Genomic DNA, 22925 nt, shown 5'->3' on the forward strand with positions numbered 1-22925 from the left:
ATGTCAATTTGACATGATCTAGAATTTTTGCTGTGAAGGGGTCCTCAGGTGAGAAAATGCATCCATACGATCAGACTGTAAGGAAGCCTATAGGGCATTTTCTTAGTGATTGATGCTGGAGGGCTCAGTCCATGGTATGGGGTGCCACCCCTTTTTCTGTACGAAAACAGATTGAGTAAACAATGGAGAGCACACCAGTAAACATCATCCCTCCATGGCTTCTGCATCAGTTCTTGCCTCCAGATTCCAGCCCTGCCTGAGGTCCTGTCCTGAATTCCTTCAGTGCTAGACTATGGTATACAAGCATAAGTCAAAGAAACCTTTACTTCCTCAACTTACTATTGTTCATGGTGTTTTACCACAGCAATAGTAACCCTCACTAAGTCATTACAGATACTATATCCCGTGAGGCTGTTCAAATGTCAGAGAAAAAGTATAAATGGGTCTTTCACAGTTCAACTAAATAAATTTGATTTTTTCCTGTACACTGTTAGAAAGGTCAGCAGATCATTTCTTGAATCACTGTGTCCTAGCTTCATGTCAATAACTATTCATGCATGCAAGCTTAACCAAAATATCTGGTGATGGTTTGGTTAGGTGTTTATAGAGACGATCGTAGACAGAATAGGTCATCATTACCCAGGAATGTGTTCCCTGATTGATTTGGTGGGTGGGTAGGGGATGAAGAATGTTGTAGTATAGTTTGAATTGGGTAGATTCATTATAAATTCATTTAATCCACTCTGCTTCCCACGGACTTTTTAGACTGAAACAAGGCAAAATTGACACAGGCATTTGTGCCAAAGAGCCACTGCAGAGGCGCTCATGGGATTAAAGATTTCCAGGAGAAAATCACAGCGTGGATAATCACAATTTTGATATATTTATTTTGATAACTGAGGCAATTTACTATGTCTCTCCCCCTTAGCGCTTAAAGTACACATCTACTAGTTGATACTGGCAAAAGTCCCAAGAAAGAATTAAGAAAGAAAAGTGGAAATTGAAGCACAGGATGGATGAAAAATCTAACCAAGGTAATATAACAGTTCTGGGAACAGAGCCCAAATTCACCAACAAATGTTGCACCAAGTAGAATATGATATTTCCACTCTAATATTAATCCCTTGTCTCAATTTAAAAATTAGTGTTCCTATACAAAACTGAGAGTAAGATTTTCAGCCAAGTTTCCTTATTATCAAATTACTCCAAACAGCACAAATTACTAAAATTAAGAGATTGATTCATACTATTTGTTGAGGTAATATATAACAAAACACACGAAGCAATAAAAATGGCTAATTCATGTATAGAGTTTTATCCTTTAGTTTTATAGTTTAGTCTAAGGATAATCTAAGAGAATCTAATCTTAGTAATTTTGTAATTTATCAGTGAGTAATATGCTAGAAACTTTTATATTTCTTTGGTGACATAGTGAGAGATTTATGAGAAACTACAAAGGAAATATTAATATTAAATTTAGTATAAGATTTCAAGATGAAAACATAACAAAGTCATTCATATTCAAGTACAACGCACAGGACACATTTGTCCTTTTAAAATATCCATCATTTTCTGTAATTATTAATTTTAAAATTATGAAGATTGATAAATCTTTTGCCAAATGAGCAAGAAAAAGAAGTGATCCAAATTAACAAAATCAGAGATGGAAGGGGAGACAGTACAAAGAGCATAGGAAATCCAGAGAAGCAGGTCACATTTTACAATTCTGCATTCCAATAACCTGGAAATCCTAAAAGAAAGGAATGAATGTCTAAATACGCATGACCCACCGAAGTTAAACCAATGAAACAAGTAATTTAAATAGACTTATAACATCTAGTGATATATAAGCAGTATTTTTTCAAATTGTTTTTAAAATGGTAATAATACACCAAGACCAAAACCACACAAAGACTCAGAGACAGTTATAGGTCAATATCTCTGATGAATACAGATGCAGAACTAGTCAGTGAAATACTTGCAAATGAATTCAGTCATCAAAAGGCTTTCCATCATGATGATTGGTTTTATCCCAGAGATGCAGAAATGGTTTGACATACATAATCCACCACATAAATAGAATAAAAGTCAGAAACCACATGATCATCTATCTCATGAGATGCAGAGAAAGGCTTTGAAAAAAAATCCAACATTCCTTCATGACAAAAGTCCTGGAGAGACTAGGGACACAGGGATATGTCTCAATGTAATTGTCAATTTAATTAAAAAAATTTCATCTCGGTATATATTGTATGTTGAACATATTTTTCCCTCTTCTCCTCCTTTGTGCCCTTTCTTGTCCCTCCTATCTTCATTCTACTTTTGTTTCTCTAGAGTTTCCTTATATAAACATCCATGGTTTTATATAGCGATATGCAGTTGAATAACAACAAATGAGGGAAAAATATATGTTTGTCATATAATTCACTCAAGAGGATTGCTTCCAGTTATACCCATTTTCCTGAAGTCACACATAATTGGCTATAGACTTACCTTTTTATCTATTCCTTGGTTTTAGACACCTACATGAGTTCCATTACTTGGCTACTGTGGAGAAGGCTATAATAGACATTGGCATACAGGTCATCTCTGACACATGGTAGCTGGGTCACACAATAGAACCACTTTTAGGTTTTTGAAAAGTCTTGAGATTTACACAGTGGTTAGCCTAGTTTATATGCCCAACAGGAGCATATGAAGGTACCCTCACTAGCATTTGTTCTTCGGTGATTTGTTTTGCTTTGTTTTGTTTTTCTTGCTGTTGTTTTTCTTACTAATGATTACCATTAAAGTTGGATGGAAGATGAACCTCAGTATAGGTTTACTGGGAAGGAAGGCACATGGGGGTGTGGGGACAGGAGCATGTGCATGAAGAGGCAGCCATGTGGGAAGTTAAGGGATCCTTTAAGGTGGTGTTTCTCAGGAACCATCGATCTTAGTTTTTCAAGAGCACATCTCACAATACCACTGCGTGGAACTCATCAAGTAGTCTGAGCTGATGGCCAGCAAGCCCCCAGAGACACCAATCTTCTCCCCATTACTGGGGTTATAAGCAGGCCACTGATTTTTTTTTTTTTTTTCTGATGTATGTTCTGGGCACTGAACTCAGGTCTTTATGTAAGCAAGGCAATCAGGCTCCTCTCTGGCCTGCTTTCTCAGCCCTCAGTGGAGCTTCTATTAATTTTTAAATTCTTTTTATTATTTTTTGAGATTAATATATAAGTAAAACTTGTTCACAATGTATAATGTTCCTTGTATGTGTGTTTTCAGGACTGACCATTTAGTATTGAAAGTCTCAATAGTCGCTGGGAAAGATAATTTTCCCTGCTCTCCGTATTATTCAAATACCCACTGAGATTCTGATTAAGCCCTTTAAGAATAATTCTCGAAAAATCAAAAAAAAAAAAAGAATAAGGCTAGCAAACTCTAAAACCAAGGGTATTGAAGAGGGGAAAATTATTATTAGGTTGCAAAAAAACAGAGAGAGTAGTAGTATGTTGTCTTTTCTGAACTGGATCTAATTTTCTTTCTTTCTTTTTTTTTGGGGGGGTCAAGACATACAGCTGCCACATCAACATTGGAAACTGGAGACAGGAGGATTCCTGGGACTTCACTAGACAGCCAGTCCGGCTAAAACAGTGAGCTCCAGAAACAAGGTAGAGAAGTAATTGAGGAAGATTCCCGATGTTGCCCTCTGACCTCCACACAGACACATCGGCACACGTGAATGCTCACATGCATGTGCGCACACTCACCCACACAGTCACATACACACACACGAGTGTGCAGAGAAAAATAAAGGCTGAAGCAAACTAAGGAAATATGCACATGCAGATTTAACTTTGAGGTAAATTCTCCATCTACCTCTGGGAGACATTATTCCGCCCCCACCCTACGGGCATCTTACCAGATATTTGGCTTGGCATTCCTTACAAACATATACATGCTCTTGAATGGTTCAAGTCATTTTGAAATGTGTAAATCCTATCTCTGTGAAATGGAGGATCAACCAAGGCCCATGATTTTGGATTCCGCATGAAAGCACTCTGTCCCTTATATCTGTAAGGTCCTATCTCTTAATAGTGTTCTTCTCATGCAAGTCCACAATTATGCTCAATACAATGTTTCAATATACTAAAATCAATCAAATGTTACAGTTTCCTCCAAATTATCTGAGACTTATATCTATGCTCTGAAACCCACACAGACCTGGATGGAAAACACGAGTCTGCAATTAACCAGCTCCGTGTTCCCTGCAGGGATTTGGGGGCTCTTTGGGCCTCAGCTGTTTCATAAGGGAAATGGGTTTATAGATGGCCATGTTGTTATTAAGAGTAGAGATAACACCTCTATCGTGAGGAGCAGTTTTCCATAATCAGTCCTCAAACATCAAAAGTTTGATGTGAAAGTAGGAGTGGACCACTGGAGGGAAGGCTGGGCCAGAAAGAGGGGGACGGGGACAAAGCAGAGGATTGACAAAAAGAATTCATAAAAATGTCAATATGAGACTCATTGCTTCGTACGGTCAGTTTAAAAACTCCTTAAAATGTCTATGTATCACCTAGGCGGTGGTAGAGCTGGGCAGTGGTGATGCACGCCTTTAGTCCCAGCACTTGGGAGGCAGAGGCAGGCAGATCTCAGTGAGTTAGAGGCCAGCTTCGTCTACAAAGAAAGTTCCAGGACAGCCAGGACTATTTCACAGAGAAATCCTGTCTCAAGAAACAAAACCAAAAAATATACTTGTTGCTGTGAAACAAAATATATGTTAAAAAAAAAATAGGAGTGTGTATTTCACATTTCCATTTAGAATGACAACATGCTAGGATCAAGCACACACGTCCATCCAAGCTAATCAACTGTTGTATACATGGAGAACTATGGGGAAATGGACTGATATGAAGTTAGCTGGAAGTATACAAAAATATCCATGGTCAGAAATCCATCATCACTGGTAACACCTGAAAAGCTCCTCCACGCAATGATGCTGCTGCAACGCCCTGTGCCTTTGCGTCATCATGAAAACAGAACTGTAGCTGAAACAGTAGGATGTGAAAAGGATCGTTTCCCTAGAGAATGACGGCCATTGCAGAAGCATCCTTTCCAGATCAGCAGAGGATGCAATTATTACAAAGCAGCTGCACTCGCCCACAAAGGAGATGGTATAGCTTTCTGAAAACACCGAACATTCATATATGCTACAAACGTTCAGAGTCCAAAATCTGAGCTGGAGAGTCTTCCTAGCCCTGAAGATAGAGTGGCAGTGGCAAAGGTGGCAGGCACAGCCCCACCCCTTGCAGACTTCGTGTAGTCCCTCTCTTTGTAGAATTCATGTAGTCCTACCCCTCACAGATTTCAGAACTTCTTAACAATTAAAATGGCATGCTCCTTAAAAGGAAGCACGTTTTTGTGAATTTAAGAATTTTGAAATTCACCTTCATTTAACCTATCTTCTCTTCCTAGGGAATTTTATTATGGTAGGGCTAGAGTTCTAAATGCTTTAGTCTAAAGTCTAAAGCTACAGACTTTCTGATTGAAAAGAAAGAAATTAATGTGATACACAACTCAAGACTGGCATGTACCAAGCAAATTTGCTTACATGTGGGTAAGGATGTGCGTTTCTGATTAAGTCGGTAGGCTGTATATATCTGTAGGCCCTGCTCCTAAGAACTGCACAAGTTAAACTACTGGAGAACAAACGCATTTTGTTTGAGTCAGAATGTCGCCTTCTTGTCTAGGCGGGGGGAAAAATGGATACTAAGACTGTAATCCTTTCCGAATAAAATCTCTAAACGCAAACATGATTGCCATTGTAGACTGTTTAATTTGGTGATATTGTATTTCATTCCTGTTTTTGGAGAGGTTTGTTGATTTGACCATAGTGGGTTTGACTCCATGCTTATCTCAACTGTTTAGATAAGACATATTTGACTTTGGCAGGTGACAAAATCTAGGGTGTGGAATAAGAGGTAGAAAAAAACAGGCTGGCAAGTTCCCAGGTAGTGTTTATTTTAAGCATAGTGTATAGATGAGTAAATTGCTTCAGACAACGCACTGGACTTTGTGTAAAATACCCACTGTCTGCTGAATGTTTTCTGTAAAGGAGCACTGCACAATGTCCTTTATTGGGCATAACAGGCTTCACCTTCTTGCTTAGGTAAACATTTACACTCTTGTAAAAGTAGGCTCAGTGAGTTCCCCTGAAAATAGGACCCTACCTCTCGGATCACATTTTTGCTCCCGTTTTCCGAAATAGGCTTTTATGAAGTAAAAGTATTAAATTTTCTTTTAAAAGTAAACATCTATATTGCCCAAGAAATATATGTGTTATACTAAAATAACTATACACTGTTAATATCCATATATTTCAGTCTAATTCTATATAAAGTCATCTAACTTTGAAGGAAGTTATAAGCAGAAAACTTGCATTATAGACATAATAAATAAAGTTTTAGAGACAAAAATTTCAACATAATTCACCCAAATTGTCACCTAAGGAGTGATGGAAGTAAGTTTTAGCATTTATATTTTAGTTTGGCAGGTACATTGAGGGAAGAAAAGGAATTAAGGAATACAGTCATTGCAAGTTATAAGACACATAGCAAAACATAAAAAAGCAAAGGAAACAGCTGAGGATTGTCAATATGAAACTAAGACGTGTGGGGCTAAAACTAGACATGTGTGGTAATCCTTTTGCTATCTACTAGAGGTGAATCCACCTAACGTGTACTTTTTGGCTACTTTTCCAAAACACATAAGACTATGATAATCTTAAGAGCTGCCTAATAGTGATTAGCTGCTTTGCACAGAAGTTAACAAAATACTCAGTGGAACAGCAGAGGAAGGATCTCTTTATTTCGTGGCCTCTGAGGGTCAATTCTACCTTGCTGATCCCATGCGCTTGCGAAGAACATCACAATGGTAGCATCATGCATTAGGTGAGAGTCTTGGTTGCGTGGTGTATAATAAGGAGGAAGGAGTGGAAGTGATGGAATATTAGAGTGAAGGAAGAAAAGAAGTGGGAATGAATGAATTATTGATCCCCAATGCCAATATCTTCTTTTGTTAGTAGAGAAAAGCTAGCCAGTCCAAAAAATAATGAAGCACTAAATATTCACTAAAGTAATAAAAGTCCATAACACATTTTAAAAAACATCTCTCCTTGGTAATTCACACCTATATACAATGTATCTTGATACCATCAGTGTCTGAATTTCCTTTCCATCTCCTTCCAGATTCCTCCTGCCCACAGCCTCTACCAAATTCACATTTTGTCTTCATAGCCCTGAGTCTAATCAGTGCTATTCTTATGTGCATGAGTGTAGGACAATCCACCAGAGTGTAAGCAATATAACAGGGGCTACCTCCTTGAAGAAAACTGACTTTCCCTACCTCAGCAGCATTTATCTGCCAAGGTTCCCTAACCACAAGTGGTATTTTGTGAGCCCCTCCCCTTTTAGGGAGGGTTTCTGCATGGCTAGATCTTCTGTAGGTCTTGGATAGCTAAGCGCAGTCACGGTGAGTTCATGAGTACAACAGACTTGATATACCCAGAAGACAGTGTCCCAGAAGCCCTCCCTAACTAACCTCTGACTTTTATAATCTTTCTGCCTCATCCTAGGAATTGGTACACATGTCTGCCATGCTCAAAAACTTCTTCTCTGCGGCTTCAGCATAGGGAAAATCACACTGGAGTGTAACTAGGGTCATAAAACTGTAGACAGATGACCCGGTAGTCTGTGTTAATAGAACAATTTTGAGTCAGCTTTTCAAGCGGTCTCTCAAGTGACCACTATATATACAATCTATATACAATGTGCACATCAGCTCTTTTCTTTCTATGTCTTAATCTCTGCCCTGTCTCCTTATCCTCATAGTTCCTCTCACACACACACTGTGAATGCTCACTCAAGTCCAACATTGGGGTTCTACATACAGCTACTGCAGTTGCCTTTAGCAGAATACCGTGGCTTTACAATTAAGAGTGATGGGGGGGACAACGACCATGCACCGCTTTTTCCAGCTTAAGCCTCTGATACAATCACTAAGTTGAGAATTCTCAGAAAGACAGCCTAAGCTCAGAGCCCAGGACAGGATCTAGATTTCTCCAGTCTAGAGTCCAGCTCCACTGCTTGCTGATTTGGGACCCTGTGCATATCTACCTAGAATTTTAGGAAGAGAAATCAATTACCTACATCCCAGAGCAGTTGCTAGCCTACACAGTAATGGTGGATATTGATAATTATTAACAGAAACTGATTTGAAACCATAACAGAGAGAGAGAGAAAGAGAGAGAACCTCTTTCAGCATTTCTCTCCATTCATAAATTCTAATTCATAAAGATTTCATATTGTCATTAACAAAGCTATCAAAATATCCTCTTAGATACTCCCATTTCCTTTTAAAGGCCTATTATTGTCCTCTAGTAGTTCAAGCGTGGGGGCACACGATTCTTCTGTAGTCTATCACAAAAGTGACAAAAGTCTTAAAGGGACCTCAGAATCAGGTCTTTCTACATAATTTATCTTTTTAGTTGTGTAGCTACAATAGTCTAATTAAAACCTAAACTCTGTAGAATGCTTGCAAGCAGTCCATCACCTTAATTAATATTGGAATGCATACACTATATTTGGTCCAAAAACACCACTGGGAAAGTAAAGATTATATATTATGGAGAGGAAGATGCAAGGCCATTATCAGCATAAGCCACATCACCACAGTCCTGCTACAAGGTAACATGCCATTATATCACTGTAATGTCTTCCCCATTTAATCTGGTGTCTGCTCCCTGAGTGTCAGGGAAGCACTGTGGTTGTATTTCTAGAATTCATCTTGTAGGACTAGGACATGGTTGGCTCGGTAGAGAAAAGGTAGAACACAGTATGACTCTATTGTCCCTCACCTCTAGCGATATCCATCATGGGGTGGGGGAGTCAAGAAGCCCTGCAAGCCTATTCACTTTGAAGAAGTGCTTGTACAGAGAACATCGAAGAAGCCAGTTTCTACATACAAAGGTGACCTGAGTCTCCAGCCACATTTATTTTTGTAATGCTCTCAAACACTGAGTTACACAAAATAATGATCCAAACCCCACCTTTCCTGAAGGATTATTCAAAAGGATTGTTTCTGTGACAACCACTCCTTCATAAACAGTGGCTCGGGAGTCAAGCGAATATGAATCACATGTTCTCACTTTGCTCGGCACTCAGATCTGAGCTTTATCTCCGCACATGCCCTTCCCAGTCCAGTGCATTCTGCTGCCATCACCTCATGATCTTAGCGAACAATGAAGCCTTCTAGGGATGCCAATGTCTTAAGCTTCAATAAGGCTCTGAGCTCAGGTTCACATACAAAAACTTCCACGGTACAGAAAAAATAAGCATGCAAATACATGATACATAAGTCATATAGGAAGTAAAATGAAGAGAAAGAATACAGGTTTGCAGCTTAGCAAACCCCAAGTTTTATGTTGCTTCTGCCCATAAAAGCATAATCAAGTCCAACTCTCAGAGTGCCATAAAAATGTAAAACTTTCATCTCAGGGATTTTGCTGAGCTTGTAAGAAAAGACTTAACAATAACTATTTTCCCTGGACATAATGATCTATGTGTAACTTAAAATGATATACGAGGCCTTTCTTTTTGTAAGAAATAACTCTAAGTAATGAACTTTATTTTAAATTAAGGCATATTCTGATATCGAATTTCTGAAAGTTGGTTTAATGAAAGCATACTATCTCACGTGTCTTTTTCTCCATTCACAACAAGGTTACAATTGATAAAAAAAGTTCCTCGGGGCTCCCTGCAGCCCACCTCTTCTCAAATTTCTATTTCTAACAGACTTGTGTTTCAGTGAAAACCTTCACTCCACTATCCATCCGCATTTACTATGATTTTAATGACTTGATAAATATAATAAGCAGGTCTTAAAATCCTATATCCCATATGAGCAAAACACTTCAAGGTTAGAAAAAGAAGGGGAGGAGGCATGAAGCAATGCTTAAGCAAAGCCTTTAAACTTCAGTTTCATAAAGCAACCAGACACTGGAAAACATGGTGGGAAAATACAACATTACCCACACTGACTCTAATTTTTTGAGAGCATTACATACAAAAATAAACAAATGATTATGGATAAACTTTCTTTCGGTAATTAATAGGCAAGTGAAAAAAATAACCTTTGTCTCTGAGAATGAAACTAGAATCTGCATGAAAAAAACGACCTGGAGTTTATAATCTACAACTTGTTTATAGAAAGTTCTGCATGAAGAACATGATTCAGTGGCTGCCCAGCAGGGTACAGGAATGGCTCCATGTGTGGGTTACCTAAACACACGTGAATGTCACCATAATGACAACCTTCTGAGCTCCAGGGGTTCAGAAAGGGCCCTTCCAGAATTTTTGAGTTTTTAAAGAAAGTGTTCTGGTGTATTTTACTCATAACTTGAAGCCACAGTGACTACCAGGAAAAATCAAACGTCACAGGAACGAACAAAAGCTTCTGTCTGTGTCACTACTTAGAGAGTCTGGTCTCCCAGCCCACCCTAGAATTCACTGCCCAACAAAGCCAGAACCCAGTGACTGCTCCCTTAACGTGCCACCCAGAGCCAAGAGCTAGGCATGTGAAGTGCGGCTGACTCACACAGCATGGAGACAATGTTTAAGAAACCACACAATTATGGGAGCCCTCGGCCTTTCAAGTTTCCAAAACAAACTGCTCTCCTTAGAGATAAAACACCGTCCAAAGATACAGCTGTGCTCAACTCCTAAAAGCCACTGATGTAAATAATTCTCATATTTATCTTCATTCAGAAAACACAAAGGGGGATGACCACATGCTAAATTCAGCATTTCTCTAACCCTGGCTACAAATAACAGGACTCACACATGATCCCCTGGAATTGCAATTTCCAGTTCCTCCCTCTTGCTCCTCTTACTCCCAAACTCTGTGAGAAGGAACAGCTTTTGTGCGTTACTCCTGCCTCAGGTCCACAGCAAAAGTTTGCAGGAAAAATTATTGGGCATAATCAAGAAAGAAAAGCCTACATGTTGTCTCCTATTGGTGATTTGCGGAGGGGGGTGTCCCTGTTTCAAACACATTCAAGATCTACAAACGTATGTCAACTCTTAAGAAGGGCAGAAGGATGGAATGGAATTCAGTGTTTAACATGGGAAGTGCTATGTGTTGATAAATAAAACATCTTGGGCAGTTTATAATAAAGAGCAAACTGAGCATCAGAATATGACATGGTTTTTCCCAGGTTTACTCTACTTGCCAGATAGTGGGAGAACTAGAATTCAAGTCCATTTCAGTCAGCTTGGGCTGTCATTGCCTCTGATTCAGTGGCTTACATTGAAGAAAATTATTTTGTCACCATTCTACAGGGTGTGAAGTTCAACACCTAGGTCCCGTGAGAGGTGGGATAAGTAACTCAGTTGACAAAATCCTGTTTCGGGGAAGCCCTGGGTTCAGTCCCCAGCACCACATGCATCAGCATGGGGCAGCACAGCTATAATCCCATCACTCAGAAGGGAGGTCAAGACAGTATATGCCGAGTTTGAGACTAACCATGCTATAAGGCACCAACGGTGTTAAAGGTATGGGCTCATTTACAGCTTGTAGCCAACAAACAGCTGTTTATTTGTATCCACTTGCTGTGTCATACAGAAGTGGGTGGGGGAGGAGGTGAGAGTGAGGGAGGAAGATGAAATGCGCATTGCTCTCTCTACTCTTTTTGAAGTGCAGGGATTTTTGTAACAGGGGTCTCATCTTCATGAACTAATAAAGGTCATGACCTCTGAGCACCATCACAATGAGATTGGGCTTCAACATATGAATCCGGCACAAACAAGGAGTCTATAACAAAATTTAGGCTCTGGGCCCCGCAACCTGTTCTCTAGTCACTGTTTCCTGACACCTGAAAGGGTTCAAAAAAAAAAATCCATGGAAGTAGTGGTGCTGAAAAGTGAAAAAAAGTACTCTGTGAATGTTAAAATGGGAAAACTGAAGATACCAAGGACTAGACACCGGTCAGCCATTTAATTCTTCTATGATCCCTGAGCAATTAGAAACTTGGGGAAGTGCCACTGGTGTATGCTATACTCAGTATCAGTACTTAGAATTTGCCTTCCCTCACTAGTAAGTTCATTCACTGGCTTAGTTATTTTCTTGTTGCTATAATAATAAAATACCTGACCATAGCAAGTAAAGAAAAAAGGGTTTATAGTTTCAGAGGGGTCTAGTCCATCACTGCAGAAAATCCAGGGAAGCGGGTGTGGTAGGAGAAGCAAGGTGGCAGAAGCAGGGGGATGGTTGAGTATATTGCATCTGCACTCAGGAAGCAGACAGGGAACAGGAAGTGGTAGCTAACTACCCAGGCTTACACCTCCCCACCCAGTCCTCTGAGGCTCATCCTCTTAAAGAGTCTGTAACCACCCCAACACCTACTGTAGCTGGAGAGTAAGTGTTCAAATATGTGAGCCGCTGGGAGATATTTAACCTTCAAACGCACCACCCACGACGGCTCTTTCAGTAAGTATTTGAGTTATCTACACTTAGATCCACCCAGGACAAGAAAACTTCTTTTTTCTTCATTTTTTTTCAAATTTTTTCTCAAGTAATTCACAAATGTAAAAAATCATTCATAATTTTATTTCCTTAAAATCAATAACTAGGGAAATTGGGTGACCGGCAACACTCTTAGAACATAAACACTGTTGAGGCCAGCAAAATGCCTCAGGAGGTAACAGTGCAAGCCACACAGTCTTGATAACCTGGGTTAGATCATCATAACTGAATCAAATTTTGAAAGGTATCTCCTGACCTCTACATGTATTCCAATGGTATATGCATGCCTGTACTCCCACATACATGTATATACACACACATGCACACAAACACACACACACACACACACACCTGTGCAATCCTAACACTGCAGGTTGAGGAAGAAGGATGAGAACCTGAAGGCCAGTCTGAACTATGTAGTAAAATATATTATTTTATGTAAGTAAAGTGTATATCTAGCCTACTTATCAATAGTATTTCTCTCTACATATATATGTGTGTGTGTGAGCATGAACATACACATATATACGTATATACACTTGTAGCATGAATAATTAAAAACTCAGAATTCAACTTGAAAGCCAGAAATGCAAAGCAGTCAAGTCACTAGAGAAGTCTTCCCTCTACCAAGGCTGGGTGACATAAAACTAAGCAGACTAAGCCTCTCACCCCTCCCATTTTATATTTATAATTCCAGGATTAAAGGCATGTGACACCCTGATACTGGAATCAAAGTTGTGAGCCACTACCACCTGGATTTGTTTCTGCATTGATCATTGTAGCCCAGGGTAGCCTTGAACTCACAGAGATCCATCTGCCTCTGCCTCCCAAATTCTGGAATTAAAGATGTGTGTCAGCATTGCCTCTAGTGGCTTTAGCTTTGCCTCTGGTCTTCAGGCAAGATTTATTTATCAAAATACAAATAATATACCACTATATACACAATATATCTTATACACTGCATCAAAGTATTCAATAAATCTTAGGCCCCAAGATTAAAAACAAAACAAAACAGATGGCTCAACAAAGAACTTAGCACTCACACTGGGTGGTTCACAACCATTTGTAATTCCAGTTCCAGGGAATATAAAACATTCTCTTGTCATCCAAAGACACCTGAACTCATATGCACACACCCACACATGCACAAGCACAGGTATGCATGTAAAAATATCCATGAAAAATAAAACAACTCTTTAACAACAGAAATAATATTGATTGAGATTGTTTTTATGGAAGGCTTGGTAGTTTACATCATTATTATTTAATGCTTTTTATTACTCAGGTTTAAACAAGATAGAACTTTCATTCAGAAAGGACATAATCTAAAATTTATTGCTAACAGGTCTACTCAGTTCACTTAAAATGGCACACATTAAATGTCACAAGGAACCAAGACTATTAATATGTTGGGCTCATCATCCCTGCAGGATACTGAAGTTATTTCTATGGTTAGAGCCAATAAGTATATATTTGGGTTTCCCTGCTCTAATATCTACAATCTATCCAAACTTTTCAGAGGGAATATGAAAGTATTTTGAGTCAGTTCAAGCTTCAATTCTAGGGAACAGTCGTTGTCCTACATTAAAGGTCCATGTCTTAGGGAATGGTTGGTTGCCCAGCACAATGTAAAAAAAGTGCACCCCTGGAACCAGCTAACACAAGCTCAGCTAGTTCCATTTAGATTAACACTTCAAAATACCAAAGTACAGAGCCCACACAGAATGTTTCACAAAAATTAGCATGCTAATTTCTACAATTGGTTTTTACTGGTAAGAAAAATATATTTTTGAAAAAAATAGTTTTTCAAAAACATATTGATTAGCTAAAATCTCTTAGAATATTCTACCTAAACTCCTTGCTTCTAGAGTCTAGAATCTCCTAAGCACTATAACCTGGGTATTTAAGGATGTTGCCTGAGCTTTCGGATCCAGATATAGCCTGGGTTTGATTTCTAAATGTCTGGTGCAGATTAAAGGGTCATAGACTCTCCCTCTGTGATGTACTTGTATCTGTGGAGGATAAATCTTTCATCAAAGGTCAGAAAGACAAGTTAGGTAACCCATTGTTTACAAAGTGCATTTAAATGGTTTTATTCTTGTTCAATAAACATTTATTAAATATTTATCAGTATTATGCGAAGAAAATTAGCTCTGAAGCCTGCTTTAGTTTGATCTGGTAGCAGAATGATGTTTCCATTTTATTCCCATTTTATATTTGTATCTAAGGCTATTATTTTTCACACGTATTTGTGTATGCATGTGTGTGTGTTTTATGATCATAATTAGACCTTGGCTTCTAGACACCAATCTTACTCTTGTCACTTTAATAAGGCATTCAAATTAAAATCACAGCAAAACAAAATCAACTCTAGATTTTACAATGTTTTGAAACGGGGGGGAAAAACAGTTCTAGTCAATATAAGTGAGATGAGGCAGGCCCAGATATTATTCTGTATATAAAAGTTATAAGATGCTTTTTGGAGCGGTGAGTCTATCCCACAACTTCTAACTTGGTCTGTAGGTGAAAGCAGTATCTGAGTGGGCAAGGTGGCTCGTAGCATGTCAGCCCAGAAAATGTCCATTCTGACAGTTTAGGATAACCTTGAAAACAGTACTGTGCACTTCACCTTAGAGATACCAGCGCTGACAGCAGGAAAAATCCAATCTGGGGTAGCGACAAATCTGATGGAAAAGTGCAGCCCTGCCTGATGAAGAGACTTGAGATCAAGTCCAATCTGCTCCACTAATAAGTCACGTGACATGGAAAACAACGACCACCAAAACCAGCCTGCAAAGATGTTGTTTTTTCTATAATATTAGACTGAAGATCTGGATAAATTTTGTAGTCACTTTCATATCAAAAATCAGCAGTGATTACATTTCCATAGATTTCTGTAGGGAAGGTATATCCTAGAAGCGAAGTATACTGCAGGACCTTGAGAGATCCCACCCCACAGCCCAGCGAAGCAGACAAACAGGTATGTTTTCTTCCCTGTCCAGATGTGAAGGCAGCCAAGATCTCAGAGAATGTGTATGCAGGGTTCTGACGGGACTCAAACACTCCCTTCACAACCTAATAGGATAAAGCTTATGCATAATTCTGTGTGACCCGTCAACTACTGACGTTCACGCCATGTTATTGTTAGAATTGCATGTTAAGCAAGCAAATTTTCAATGAACTCTCGCTGGCTGTACCACAGACACAGATGTCAGGCGGACTCCTTTGTTCATAAGGTTCTCATTATTAGCTCAACCCGAGCTGAATATTTGACTGAAGGAAAAGACCATATCATTATTTTCAGATTTCATTCTATGACTTAACTGGGCTACATCTGCCAGCTTCAGAAACACCAAGTGCTGCTTGGCGCCAGCCTTGGCATTCTTTTCTGTGACTATTACCCCAAATGTCTCAGCCCAAGGAAGCCTCCTCTCCATCAAAACAATTTAATAAAAACTAAAATTCTGATTAAGAGTTACTCATCAATTGACAGGGCATGCCACACTAGTGCTATTTATGACTTATGCCCCATGATATTTTAGGACTAACAAACAGAATCCGCATTCACAAATGGGGAAACTAGAAAGCCAGTAACCATTTTCAAAATTTATAAGCTCTGTGTTATACTTGAAACCATATTTTTTTAATAGGTAAATTGGCATTCCTTTGAATAACTCAATCTGCTTTAAATCTATTCAAAGGCTCTGGGCAGCACAAGGGAGATTCAGAATACTTCTGTTTAATTCTCCTAGTCATCTCTGGACCATCTCTCAGCATATATATGATAGGAAGCTATGGCAAAGGAATACTTGTAAAGTATAAGGCAAAATGTGTTAAAATACTGACACCAAAGGCATTTAGAAAACATTACAAATCACCCAAATTCCAAATTATTTCATAAGCCCAATAAAATGTATGCTAAAACAACATAAAAGAAGTAGTTTCTTCTACATTTCTGGACATCACAATCCACAATGCAAATCTGCAAACATAATTTGAAATCACCTCTGTTGATCATTAGAAAGGGAATTCAGGGGCTGGAGGAATGGATCGGTGGTTAAGCATGCTCACTGCTCTATTATTAAAACCTAAGTTTGGATCCCAGAACCTAGGTCAGGTGGCTCATATGTGCCTTTAACTCTAACTTTAAAGAATTTGATGCCCTCTTCTGGCCTCCACAGGCAGATGTGTGTACATACACACACACACACACACACACACACAAATAATAAAATAAAAATGTACATAAATAAACAAAGCAATTCCAACTCTCTATAGTAGAAGACCCTGGGGTTTATACTATTATAGTTGCTTCAAATGCCCAGGAAAAGAATGACCAGTTTTGGGAGGGGGAGGGAAATGGGAGGTGGTGGCAGGGAGAAGGCAGAAATCTTTAATTAATAAATAAATAAATAAATAAATAAATAAATAAAAGAATGACCAGTTTTCTACCAGAAAGTCATATGCATAATTAAGTTGCTTTACTCTTTCAGCATCTTGGAATCTTGAACCATGAAGACCTAAAAGAACAAGCCCTGTATTCCATCCAATGTTTTAAATACATTTCAGTGAGCAAATGGTCATTCAGTCTTTTTGAAACCCCTGTTTTCAGTTCATCAAGCACAGCAATTTATTTCTTAATTGCCATTCCTAATTCCAAGATCATCCTTAGAAGAGCAAATGCAACAAGCACATCTGTGACTCTCATACTGGGTGGCACTGGTCTGGTTTAGAATTTTAGATTTATCCATCAAGCACCCAAGAGTCAAGACTCAACTAAAGCTTCTCTCTGGGGCCCTTCTTCTCTGGATAGTTTTAATGGTTAGGAGACCCACTATCTGGTTCACATTAGTATTTGTTAGTAGCTTTTGCATGGTGGCATTCAGATACGATCTAAATAGTTACAGTGCTAACAAGACTCGTGCCTTGTATGGTACAAAATTTAAATTTTTATAACAACGAAGTGAGTTAAATTGCAGCAAACTGAGACCTCACTCTTTGTGTGTTGCAATCCCAATCCCCACCCCCAGCCCTGGTCATGTCTAGGTATTAGGAGTAAGGGTCTTTGAGCTTAATCAGACCTTAAGAGTGGAGCCCTCAGGAATGAGATTTGTTTCTTTATGAACAAAACTCAAATGAGAGCTCACTGGCTTCTTTATACCACAAGCAAGATAGAAGCAGAAAATGGTTCTCTGAATCCCCAAAAAGGACCCTCACCTAAGCCTAACTGTGCTGGGGTCCTGATCTTCACCCTGCAACTTCTAGAACCATAAGGAACACATTCTTTAGTTTAAAAGCTAACCTGTCTATGCTTTTATATTATCACAAAAGAACAGAATAGAAACATCATGTGAAAATTGGACTTTAAACATGGTATAGAACAGGCAGGAAATGCTATTAATAGAAACCTAGCACGAAAAAAAACCCATGAATTTATATATAGTGTTACAGAAAATATACTAACTGCATGAGTAGAACTTTCTAGCAAACATCACAAAATTTAGCCCAAATGTTAGTATTAAGTGACTTCATTTAAATTTTTTAGACTTACCATGTTGTATGTCTTTCATATCTAAATGAAGACTAGACATTAGAATTCCTACTGCTTGCGATCGTTTGTTGCTAAGCAACTTGACAACCTGTTCAAGGGAGAGGAAAAGAAGAAACATTAACTTTAACCCTAATATGTTTAGCTGCATTTTAAAACCATACTCGAAGAGCCACTAAAGAGCAACGCTTACACCATTTGTTACTGCTTTGGGGTTTTTCTAGACCAAACCAATAAAATCTGCCATTTTCTTCTGAAAATTCACCATCAGCCTCAAAGTCAAACTGTTGGGGGTCTAGGATATTAGTCTAGTTTCCTGAAGAATAACATTACACCTTTCATCATATACTACCTGAGAAGTTTTCAAGATGAAACTTTGGAAGACTGGTTAGCAAGGGCAAAATAAAACTATATACAGAAAGTCTGCAGATCAGATCTCTTCTATAACATAGAAAATGTGCTCCATTATGTAGTCGGGTCTTGTGGGTGGTCCTTATTTTGCTGGTAGTTTCTTTCATTCTACATTTGATCAGCATTTGTTGGACAATTTTCCAACTAATTAATAGAAGACAATGAGTATCATATTGGAAGGAACACATTGGCCTGGCCCCAAGTCTGGCTGTTTAGAAAGTCTGAGAGAATCTGTATACAGACCCCAGTCAAGTCTTCCACAGTAGAGGCGGGCAAACTATGAGAGTCTAGCCATGCTTGAACTACATTCTCCAGCAAACCACACTACCAATATTTCCTGCTTAGGAAATTTTTATTCCCACAAAGTCTATTTAACTCTCCTGTTCTCTTTTAAATCTGCTAAGGGAAATAGTAAGGGAAAAGAAAAATGATTACAGTTGAAATACCAGAATCAGTTGCTCCCTCCTAAGCTCTTACCTCTCGTGACCTTGCCTTTCTTTTGGTTTAAGTTGGGTCAGTCAAGAAACTAATAAAATAATCAGAGACAGATGATCTGATTATTACAAGTCTACTACATAAATGATATTCATCAAAGCAAAAGCAGTACTCTTGGTCTCCTGGCAGGAATGGGGATGGGCATTAAAATAGCATAATGCCAGAAGGCCCAGCCTTATGAAAAGCTTCCAATATGGGGGATGATACCCCCCACAAGAGATACTCTGGTCTCTGAAAAAGAACTATGGCATAGGAGTTTATTATTGATTTCTTTCTTATAATAGTTTATTAGACTGAACACACAAAAAACTGGTTTCAAATGATTATTAATTACTTCAGTAAACTCAATAACATTGTCTCCTTCAGAGCTAAGAAGTTAAAAATGCAGTGCCTGGAAGTAGGTTTTATTTTGATGAACAACAATCTCTAAGATCAGGGGCAGGCAATCTGGCCTCATTTATGCTACTTCTGTTAAATTTCCTACCATTTTCTTGCAATGGGTGCAATGGGACACTTGAATTTGTGTGTCATTTTACTTCCCAGGGGTGTTAACATGTTGCCCATGTCCTTAGCTCCTCTCCTCATCATGGTTCTGACAATCTTCCTTTTGAAGTCAGATAATTACGATTTTGCCTTAAATTTCAACATGAGCCTCAGTTCCGTTCTCTGTGCTTCATTCTTTCCAATCTACAATTTCTCTCCCACGGCATCTACCCCTCATTCACTCAGCAGTTTCTTACTTTCCTAAACGTTATCTCCTATAAAGTTACCCACATAGTGTCTATCTGACATGTCTAACCAGACTCCTAGGAGTCAGATCCCAAATATCTCCTTCTTTTCTTTGGATCTTGGAATAAGTGTCCCACTATCCATCATCCATCTACCAAAGGTAGAAGCTAGGTATCAATTTAGACATTTCCCTCCCTTCTGCTTGTACAATATAATGGGCAGGAATCAAGTCAGTCAAGGGCAATCCTGTGTCTTCTGAAGCTGTGCCCTCCATCTTAATGCCAGTGTTTACTTCTTTTTTTTATTTTTAAAACAATCTTAATTTACATACCAATCCCAGTTCCCTCTCCCTCCTGCCTTCCTTCTTTCCCATCTTCTCCCCACCCCACTCCCATTCACTACTCAGAGAGGGTGAGGGCTCCATGGGGAGTCAACAAAGTCTGTCATATTACTTGAGACAGGACCAGCCCCCCCATCCCAGTTGTATCTAGGCTGAGCAAGGTATCTCATCACTGTTTCTTCAATGACTTAGGCATCTTTCTAGCTAGCTCTTATTTCTTAAGTTAACCTATTTCTACTATTTTGTATTTTATCATGAGGTTTCATGGTTTGTTACTTCTCGCTTCTTGGGCAGCTACATGGTGTCTGCCTTCTTCAGCAGCTACATGGCATCTCCTTGACTCTACCTACTCTCTCTATATATATCTCTTCCAGCCTGGCTATATTCTGTCCTGCCATAGGTCAAAGCAGCTTTATTCTTTAACCAATAAAAGATATATATATATATATATATATATATATATATATATATATATATATATACACACACACACAGAAGGACATTCTACATCAAGAAGGTATAGTTTGGTCTTATGCAGATTCCCCGGCTGCCAGTCCCACTAGCTCAGGTCATCTGATTTGTGGGTTTCCCAAGTCACAATCTTGTCCTCTTTGCTTGTAATATTGCTCCTTCTCTCTATGGCTGGACTCCAGGAGTAGTTTGTTCCAGTGCTTAGCTGTGGATCTCTGCATCTGCTTTCATCAAATACTGGATGAAGGTTCTATGATGACAATTAAGGTAGTCATCAATATGGTTATAGGAGAAGGGCATTTTAGGTACATAAAGTAAAGAAAAAAGTCTATGATTGACTCCCCAGGTCTGGTTCAGTGTTTCTCAACCATCTTCCTTACACAGTGGTTCATGATTACCACCACCAAGTTTACAAACGTAAGCTCCTGAGCTATAACAAAAACCCGCTTTCAAGGAGAGTAGGAACATCATCACCATTTTGAACATCCCCTAAGGGATTTTAGCATCCCTGAAGAGTCTCATCCTTCTCATTCACCCTCCTTCCCTATGTCCAAGAACCCTTCTACAATGGTTGGAATCTACTTGTTGTTTCTTGACCTTTCACCTTTACTTTTTGAACCTGAGTGGCGCGTGTTTAGGCGACGGTTTCTATAAAGGTCATACTGGAAGCTCCACAGTTCTTTCCTGCAACTTGGCCTTCCTACTTTATTTCAGAAACACTCAATTCCAAGTTGTAATTTATATTCCTATACATAAGACAATATAAAGAAGGATCTAGCACCATCCAGAAGGAAACACATTCAAAAAAAGACAGAACTCTCAAAGGATAAGGGCTGCAGACCATCCGTATTTTAAAGTAAACCTCTGTATTATAAATCAGTTCTTCTATCCTTCTTTAGCCGACACCCTGGGTAACAAGAACCCAACGTTCGCAAACTAGCATATTCCCAGAATGCTGTAACCAAAGTTACAGCCGAGAGACAACATAGTCAGATGACCCAAAGACTCAAAGGCAAAAAGTCAAAAACACGGAATTAACACATTTGAAATCCACAGTATTTGGACACATAATCAGAGTTTTAAAAGGATTGGCTTGGTGTCCTAGTCATATTAGATCTAGTTAACTCACTTACAGCAACAGGTTTCTTAAAGACTTCCCTGGTAGGCAGGAGGCTGTAGGGATCATCAGCATGGACTCTACGAAAGAAAGCAGTGTGCCCCACCCTTTAATTGCACTGAATTATCTGGATTCTGGAAAACAAGCTGATTCCTGAGTCTACCCAAGCTGCTAAGGGACGCCATTGCTGTGAAGCACAGAAGATGATGTTGAGAAGTTCTCCTGTTTCCGCCCTATACAATCTAGACAACAACTGCAGTTCTTTAGGGCCAACATTTCACCCAGAAAAACAATAGGAGCACCAGGAGAAGCTCCAGAAAACTGTGGTGGAACTGGCGGCTACATTCAGCAATGCGCCTCACAAGGAGCTCACATATCACAGTAAGGGACACTTGTGAGAAGCTGAACATACAACACAAAGAAATTTTGGCATCTTTTATCTTAAATGGGTTCACTCAATAAACTGAGGTATTAATTAAAATACTATAATTAGGGAGAAAACAGACACATTCACGATTGCATTTAATTTTGCAAAAGATTTACTGTTCTTCCCCTCTGCTCCTGTAACAAACAAACAAACAAAACAAAAATCAGATACATATGAACTGGGAGAAGTCTTCTGGTAGTTGTAAATGTTTTCTTTTTTTTCCTACTTACATTATTTCCCTGGCATTTTATAGCAGCAGTCATGAGCACGCTTTGTCTACGTATAATATCTGGCCACAGAAGAGAACATAACCAAAGCTCCTCACAACATGGCTCCAGTCACTACTTGCAAGACCCTACTATAGCCAAACTAGGCTGCATGGCTAGAAGTGGGTTTAAAAAGAGCATTAAATAATGTTGGTCTGAATGTCTGTGGCATCAAGTAGATAACTGGTGAAAAATCTCTGTCAACCAATGAACTGTAAGAGGTGGAACCAAGTTAGGGCGTGACCTTTTGGGTACCTGGAGAACACCAGGTAGCCCAGGGTTTGCTCTCTCTCTCTCTCTTTGCTTCCCTTGCTACACAGTTGAGCTTAGACTTCTCGTTCCTGTTTCGTGAGTTTGCCCCATATAATAAAGAAAAATATAATTGGTTTGTCTTGTAGTTAGCCTGGTATTTCTTGACCCTTGTTAATTCAGCAGATAATGGTGATCTGTTTCCACTACCTATATACAGTTTTCTTTTATATGATAATAGAGTAGTCAAGCTAACGGAAAAATGTTCACAAATTTTCATGAAGATCATTAAAAATTGATTTTACTCA

The 22925-nt window shown here is 38.9% G+C and overlaps 1 protein-coding gene across 1 annotated transcript in view; it reads right to left on the bottom strand.

The window, feature by feature from the left end:
* Fmn2 (formin 2) overlaps positions 1–22925 on the bottom strand; it is a 310252-nt gene that overhangs the window by 167229 nt on the left and 120098 nt on the right. Inside the window, exon 7 of the mRNA XM_057769091.1 lies at positions 18116–18203. Within this exon, the coding sequence (XP_057625074.1) occupies positions 18116–18203 (88 nt within the window). The remainder of the gene's footprint in view (positions 1–18115; positions 18204–22925) is intronic.

The sequence above is a fragment of the Chionomys nivalis genome, chromosome 5 (genome assembly GCF_950005125.1).
Source record: "Chionomys nivalis chromosome 5, mChiNiv1.1, whole genome shotgun sequence".
Taxonomy (NCBI): Eukaryota; Metazoa; Chordata; class Mammalia; order Rodentia; family Cricetidae; genus Chionomys; species Chionomys nivalis.